An 8,647-nucleotide genomic window follows, 5' to 3' on the forward strand; every position below is an offset into this window, starting at 1 on the left:
GAAATGGGAGAAGAAAAAAAAAAAAAAAGATGGGAGAAATAGAAAGAAGGTAAAGCGACATGGAGAGAGGACAGAAGAGAAGAGGGAGTCAGGAAAAATTTTATCTGTCCCAGGGGAACAGTAGGAAAGAGAGCAAGAGAACTGGAAAAAGACCTTAAATGGGCAGGGGTCTGTCTTTCAAAGGGGTCCTTTGCACCTTCGTGCAGACTACACATTCATGGAACCGTGCGCTGACCAGGGTACTGCCTGAGTGCATTCTGCCTGGTGACAGGGGCAGGTCAGCATAATTCCCGAATCCTTACATTTGTGGTGTTTTCTTGCTCAGTTTCCCAGATACATACATAGGGAAAATGACACTACACAGAACACATCTCAAAGAGAGATGTCCAGGTCTCTGATAGTAATTGTTTTAGTCTGTGTCTACTTGGAATCTCTGGGGGCTGATCATGATGGACTGGCAAATACTCAACACACAGGTACTACTGATGGACACATCTTTCCCCACCATGTGAAACTATGAAGAGAATCTGCATACAAAATCCTTGAGGTCAAGTTGCAATCCAAGCAACTGCACCAGTGATTCCTTTAGGAATGAATGATGATGGAGTAGGCTATGAGCAGATACTGCAAGGTAGATCTGTATTCTTCAACCAGCACCCAGTGAAACATGGGAAGTAGTGAAGGAGGAGACAGAAGTTCACCCCAATTCTGAATGAAGATTGCCTCGACAAGATCACTCCACACCTAGTTCCCAGTGGGCATGCTGCCAGATCTCACTTAATGGTGTCTGTATTTATTAATGCCATAATTAAATAAAATTATTGGCTTAAATAAAGCACAATTTTTGAAAGACATGGAAGTGAAGGGCATTCAGGAAAACTGGAATGTTAGGACAAAAAAAAAAAAAAGGGAGGACCAGGGGAAACAACCTACATTTTCCAGTATGAGCAATTACCCAAACTCTGGACTCTGATGACACCCACTGATTTCAGCCCATTTCCTTCATGGTGTGTTCTGAGAAATGCCAAGACCACGTCAGTGTTATGTATGTCAGAGGGCTTAGCCACTTCTCATTATTATAGTCATTGTTGTTTGTCCTGGTCCCTTAAACCATCTGATGCTCACTGTGCTCCCTAGTTCATTTCACGTTTCTTTGCTTGTTTCACCCAACTCCCATGTTACCCATTTCTTGACAAGCACCTTTTGTTTATTGATAATATTTAGAGAGGAAAATCCCCCAAAGAGACTCATATTTTTAACCATTGGGTTCCTATTGACCACACTGATAGAAGGCGAGATCTGATGGAAGGAGTAGATGATGAGACCCAGGTCCTTGGTGACAGAACCTAAGTATTAACTCCTTTGAGCTCTTTTCACCTTCCCCAATAATCTGGGTTCAAAGGGTTGCCACTTTATTATCGTCCCTTATGCACAGTCTCAGTTATGTGGCTATCCAACAGGAAATCTTCAAACCTCGATGGCTGCCCCTGGTATTGCTGCTGCCACTGTGGCCATAAGATCAATGTTCGTCTGTTTCTACAGGAAATGTGCAACCTATATTTACAGTATTGGGAAATAAACTTTATTAGGCAAAGGGAGATGAACAGCATATGCAGCTATAAAGGCAGTAGCCTGCTATATAGTGATTGTAATTTCACCAATTATCACAGCCTTACATTTACATGACTCCCAAGTCTTATGGCTTTTATGTAAGAACTGGCCACAAGTCTTCAAACATTGATCTACCTTTGTGTGGATCATAAACATTTTGGCAAATCATTAGGCCAGTTCTTCTCCTGCTTCCTCAACCATACAGAGAACAACTATGACAAGTTTGAAAGAAGCTGAGGTGCAATGTGCAGGAACAACTTCAGGTAGGGACATTAGGAAGTTATGAACAAACCAATACATCTTCCCCGGCTGCAGGCTGGGGCATTTGATGGAGAGAGACATCTTGAAGGGGATTTCTGTCTCTTGTCGCAGCCATATTGTCATTGCCATTTGAAGCTGGTGTGAAATTTCTCAAGGTGTCTGTGAAATGACTGAAGTGTCCAAGATACTAAGATGTCAGTCTTTTCTATAGCCAGAGGGATGCAGCTCCTTCTCAGCACTGTAGAAAAAGGCAATGATCTGATAGCTGCCCATCAAAGAGTCAAGTTCTCCAGCAGCTTATTTTAGTGAATGAAAAGCTAAATGCTGTGATATACTGTCAGGGTCCATAAAAGTGGCTTTGGTTCATCTTGACTTAAGGTCACAGAGTTCAAAACTATCCTTATTCTTCCAAGATTGAAGTTAAAAAACCTGAAGGTCTAAAGTATGGCTACCATAGGTCTTAGTCATAGATGTCTTATTTAAATAAGAGATTTGATCTGAGGTGTGGTTACTCTTAACTCTCAAGGACAGATAACAAGAGATTTAGTCTAAGGTGTGGTTACTAAATGCTTGGAGAATTAAGGAAGAAAATCTGTTTCTTCCTTGTACCATGATAAAGAAGTCTTTTTGTCATTCCCCCTTTTTGGTTGGGGTATATTAATATTAGAATGATGAAGGATAAACTTGGTTGAGTTTCAGTATTCACTGGGTTGTCCTGATTCTATTCTGTGTCTCTGTATCCTTAGTATCTTTCCTTGCTATTTCTCTGTCCACCCTCCCCTTCTCAGGTACGAACCTGGCAAGTTGCCTGGATTTGACTGAAGCCCCACAAAGATGGGTTACTACAGATGGCTACTAGAATTTGCCTACCAAAAAAACTATCTCTCAAACATTAACCCCATTTATCTGTGTTCAAACTTTCATCAAAATCTGGGGAGGGGAGAGACTTGATTTATTTGGTATGTTTCTGCACTTCTGGATTCTTTTTCTCTACACCATAGACTTTGTGCTATGCTTGCATTATCTCATCATTTGTACATTTTGCCAACTTAACTCTATCCTGGACTACTATCCTCCTTTGGGGCTGTGACTCCCAGAATTTACCACAGTTGCAGCTCTTCACTCTCTTCCTCAGTTTAACAGATGTCATGTTGAATTTCATGAACACATGTGATACACTTCCTCCCTTTATGCCGTTTCTCCTACTGTTTGATCACTTCCACCTGCACACAGCCTCATGCCTCCTCTTACCTGATTCCCTGAGATACTGTCTTACCCTGACATATCACAGAGAGGTACAGTCCCATGGCATCGCTCTGAACACCTCACTGTACAGTGGTTATTAGTGGTACATTTGGAGATCCTGTGAACAGAAATGTTTACACAAAGCAAGTTCTGACCAGAACAAACAGAAAATAAGAATTGTTTTTAGCTGCTTACCAGATGGATAAGATGGCTTTGGGCTTCTTCTAAGTTATTCTTCATCATGTAGTTGTAGTGATATATTATTTATTAAAGCTTGACTGAGGATTCAGTCTAAGCCACGGGCCTTAGAAGGCAGGCATACATCTTTAATCCCAACATTAGGGAAATGTATAAGACAGAAGCAAGGTCTTAGAGGAGGATTTGTCCTCTAGTCACCCTGAAAAAAAGATGACAGTTTGAGACTTGGTGAAGAGCAGTTTGAGACTTTGGGAAGTGCTCATTCGTGGATCAGCCCTTTCAGCCTGAGCTAGAGGTGAGAGCTAGTGGCTGGCTGCTTTGCTTTTCTAATATTCAGCTTGACATTTGAATACCAATGCCAGTCTGTGGATCATTTATTAATTTGTGTTACATCTAGTGCCTGGCAGGGGGATAATTTTCTGCAGTTTCTCACATGCCAAGAGTTTGTTTTCAAAGACACCTCAGCTCAGAAAAGTTGTGGTAGGATTGTGTTAAGGTAAAATGGCATAGCCTGCTTGTGACTGTGGCTCCCATTGGCTTGTTAGCTGGAGGAATTCACTGGTCTCTAACGTAGTCCTCAACATTTCTCCAGGTATATTAAGCCAGTGCACAGCACTCAGATTACACCCAAGTCGTAAAGGCGATGTCAGTTGTTCATGGTTATCTTCAATTGAATAGAGAAGTTCTTGACATAGTTTATTCTTGTATAAATTTTGTTTTGGTGTATTGCTATAATCCTTCTTTTCTGTCATCAATTGCTCATGTTAATGTTACATGCCTGATTTATAAACTGTCTCATTAAGTACTTATAGGCAAATGTACTAGAGGTGCAAACATATCATAGGGGCAAATATTATCATAGGTGTGTAAATTGTATTATATACAAGGTCAATCTGCATCCTTGGTTTCAAACATCCTGTGTGGTCATATTTTCCCCAGATAAAGTTTGATGCTGACTGCCTCCCCATTGTACAATATCACAGATCCAATCTCTTTGGGGCCACATCGATCACTTTATTCATCTATGTGCTTCTGTTTTTCTTGCGTGTTTCATCATCACACAAAAGCAATCCCTTATTGAAGTCCTAGACCAGATACCTGGTGCCAGAAAGCCTGGCACATGAGTGATAGATAGCTACAGGTCCACACTAGGATACTTGCCCTGGGTGGGCAAAGATCAAACATAGCACTGGGTGATATGGCACCCTTATGGTGAATGAGTATTTAGCGGGGACATAAGAGAGAGAGGCAGAAAGGTTCATGTGCTGAGGAGAAAAGTGGATCTGAAGAGTTGAGAACAGTGAGGAACTAGATGACATGGTTGGCCTTCTTGCCACCGGAACTGGGCTGTTGCCAAGCTATACCCTGGTATTCTGTGTTGTTATCCATGGTTCCTGTTGCCACTGAGAGTTCTGTGAATGCCCGGAGGCTGGGCCACCACCTGTGACCACGTTGGTGTCTGAGGAATGTGCCCCCCCCGGGGGGGCCATGCTGTTTTAAGAGGACTGTGCTGTCACCCAGGTCCATGGTGACATCCAGGCCCAGAATGCTGCTGATGGCTAGGTCTGAATCTGTGACCTGTAGTCATGGGAATCAGGATTCACTCAGTATAAAATGAAGTGGAGTTTATTTGGGGAAAAGGATTTGACAGGAAACAAGTACCTGTTGCATTGTTCCAGCTCCAAGGATGCAGACCCTGCCACCCTGGTGCTGTCCGAGACCTGAAGTGGCTTCTAAATCCCAATTCTATTCCTTTTAACCAATCACATCTGCACCTATGATCATGCCCTAAAGGGCGTGTTCAGTGCTACAGGTGAGGGGGTGCGGTGGTGGGTGGGGTGGTGGTGGTGGTGAAAATATCACTACAGTGATCCTGCTGCAGCTGGTGTCTGTGTTGAGGCCAGTGGCTCCTGCTGCCACTGAAGGTCATGGGTAGGACCTTAGTCTGGGCTGACACAAGAGAGCATGTTGGTGTTTGAAGGTCATTTTTCTTCTGGGGGCGTATGGATCTGGGTTGCCTGTGCTGCCACCCACATGGTACTGGGAATTGTATTCAGGACCTCTGGAAGAACAGTCAGTGGTCTTAAATTCTGAGCCCTCTCTCCAACCTGGTTATTTATTTATTTTTTTAATTTAATTTGTGGGGGAGTGGTTGCAAGGACAGAGGGCAGCTATGAAAGGATAGGAAAATGAATGGAATTGGGATGAATGATGTGAAATCCACAAAGAATCTTTTTTTTTTTTAAGAAGTATAAAGAAAGTCATATACTCTATTTAAAACAGCATAGGATTGTCAAGATTCAACAACTGAAGATATTTCTTTTGCTATACCAACCTCACATCCTTTACATGTCAAGTTTCACAGAAATTAATGCCAATAACCAAGTCATTTAACCTGCCAGCATTCTATTTCTCTTAAATAATTGAAACATTATGGATTATGATACAGATTAACTTGTTCTCTAAAGAAGATACCCTAGGGTTGGAGAGATGACTCAGAGGTTAAGAGCATTGACTGCTTTTCCAGAGGTCCTGAGTTCAATTCCCAGCAACCACATGATGGCTCATAACCATACATTATGAGATCTAATGCTCTGATGCCTTCTTTTGGCCTGCAAGCAAACACACAGAACACTGTATATATACATAATAAATAAATAGTTTTTAAAAAAGAAAGAAAACGGTCTAGCCTAAAAACTTACTCTGACTCTGGCCTGCAGAGGGTTAACTCCCATTTATTATTATTATTATTATTTTTTAAGAGATCTGGGGAGTAAGGATAATAGCTGTAATTGTTTCCAAACTCCATGAAAGTTTGAGATCATTTTGGAAATCATCAACATACATTGATTGTAAGCATAACATGTTTGTGAGAGAAACAAAGGAATTACTCAGGGAATACCAGGTAACACAAACACTCTTATGGTGACTAATTTTTTTCCTCACTGTTTCCAATGTTGATGGTGGGTACATGCAATTGAGTGTACACTTCACCTGAAGATCACCAATAAAAAACAATTTTACAAAGATAAGTGCTAGCAAATTATCTCATCCGTTTCCTTAGAGAGAAATATGAGCTCTATTTAATGGAACAGCAGAACAATTTTGTTTCATGCTTCAGAAATAAAAATTCAGCTAGTCTTCTAGCAAACTTGTTTTTGTAGCTATAATGAAGACAGTAGGAAGCAGAATCTGTAAAAGTAGTAAATACACATGTTGGATTCGTTTTAAAAAGTTATCTCCCAACAATATCCACCACTATTCTTCATGGAGCTTGTTTCTGGAGAAGGTTTCCAATATATGTATGCTTGGTCACCTACTCTTTGGAAGCTAACACTAAAGAATTAAAGCTCAACCCATTTAATTTGCTCTAAGCACCAGTACTTAAGATTTCTACCAACAGAGCACTATTTACTTACATTAGAATGACCTGTCGCATTTACCTCTGCTATGCCACTTCAGGTACTAGTTTCAACAAGGTGGAGATCCAAATATTTAGTTTAGAATCCCCCAGGAAGACAAGTGATTATGGAGGTAGTTGTATGTTGACACTTTGAAAGGCATGCAGAATGTAAAATTTTTTAGATGCTGTGAGTGAGAGACTGTACAATCTTTATACCTATGATGCCATTATGGGATTTTTGGATTCCTTACTCAGGAATAGCACAGTCTTGGTACAGTGGCATCATGGCTCATAACAAAAGGTCCCACAGTAGGAAAACACATAGAAATGATGGCCGTGATGTTCATCAGCCACCAGCCAGGACTATATATGATAGCAACACAACCTTGTAAGATGGAGGAGAGGGCATAAAAACCTAGAAAGGTAAACACCAGGACCAGGATGCTCTGGGTGGCTCTGGCCTCAGGGGATGTTCTGGAGGAAGCAGTGGAGCTGCGTATGTGTTGCACCTGTTGCTTGTGCCTGTACAGAATGACAACCATGGAGCTGCTGGACCAGATCATGAGGACAGAAAGCAAAATTTCAGGAAGAACAAAAATCATCATATATAATGAGCTTGTAAGGCCATCATGACCTGCAGTGGAGCAGTATTTCATATCACTCTCTTGTGTGAGGTTGTTGTTGTGCCCCTTGATAGACATGTACACAGGGAAAATCATATTTACTGACATGTAGAACATCCAACAGAGGGAAGTAAAGAGGCCAATGTGCTTGGGAGCCTTGAATTTTAGACAGTTCCAACAGGAGTCACTTGGGCTGATGGTGATGGCTTGGACAATACTCAAGAGACAGGTAGTGCCAATGGACATACTCCTGCCAAGTCTTTGAACATACAAGAGAAGTTTGCAGCCAAAACCACTGAAAAACGTTTTCATCCCCAAAGCCCCTATTGTCTCTAGCATTCCTTTAGAAAAAATAATCAAGCAATTGGCTGTGAACAGGTGTGTCAGAATCAAGTCTGTGGTCTTTAATGTCTGGTCAATATAGTAACGGATGAGGTAACAGGAAAGAAGAGAAAAATTTCCCACAATTCCAACTGTGCTCTGAAGCAAGAACACTGTTCCTATTGCCAGATCCTTGAGGTCCATTCTGTCATTTAGCACTTTTCCACCTAAATTATGGCAAGCAATACATTTTCTGATCAAAATGGTGACTTGAACCTTTGTAGCTTTTTGTTGTTGGTGGTGGTGTGGAAGAATTACATATGTTCAAGATTGCAAGGCTCTTGTGGGGAAACATAGCAACATCTTGTCTTGGAAATATTTTGACAAAAATATTTTGTTACTGTTACTGCTGAAGTCTTTCAGAGACTTTTCTTAGAAATGTCAGAATTAGGAGTATGGCCTATAGGGGTCTGACCTAGGTCCTCTGCATATATGTTATGGCTGAGCAACATGGTATTCTTGTGGGATTCTTAACAGTGGACTCAGGGGTGGTCGCTGACTTTTCTGCCTACTATTGGAACACCCTTTCTTCTACTGGACTGCCTCTCCTAGCCTTGATGTGATTGCATCTATCTGGTCTTGTTGTAGCATATTATGCCATGTTGGATTGATGTCCCTGGTAGGTCTGCTCTTTTCTGAGGAGAGGTGGAGGGGGCATGGTTTCACCGGAGACGGGAGATGGGATGGAGAGGTTGGGAGAAAGAGAGGGAGGGGAAACTGCAGTTAGGCTGTAAAATATGAGAAAATAATGATAATGATAGTAATTAATAATAATAATAATAAGGTCAAGTGCCCTGGGAGAAGCAGTGACCAGTGAATAGAAATGGAAAGAATGCTCACTTCTAAATTCTGTAATGACCTGCTAATTGCAAGACACCGTGGGAATAAAGAAATTTTTAATAAAACTCTTCAGCATGATAGAAAC

At 41.4% G+C, this 8,647-nt stretch overlaps 1 protein-coding gene across 1 annotated transcript; it reads right to left on the reverse strand.

Moving 5' to 3' along the window:
* Positions 1 to 6,969: 6,969 nt before the first annotated feature.
* On the reverse strand, positions 6,970 to 7,866 carry LOC127239112 (vomeronasal type-1 receptor 4). Its single transcript, XM_051207899.1, has one exon. It carries the CDS (start codon positions 7,864 to 7,866, stop codon positions 6,970 to 6,972), a length of 897 nt encoding a protein of 298 aa, XP_051063856.1.
* Between the last annotated feature and the right edge of the window lie 781 nt (positions 7,867 to 8,647).

The sequence above is a fragment of the Phodopus roborovskii genome, unplaced genomic scaffold, assembly GCF_943737965.1.
Source record: "Phodopus roborovskii unplaced genomic scaffold, PHOROB, whole genome shotgun sequence".
NCBI lineage: Eukaryota > Metazoa > Chordata > Mammalia > Rodentia > Cricetidae > Phodopus > Phodopus roborovskii.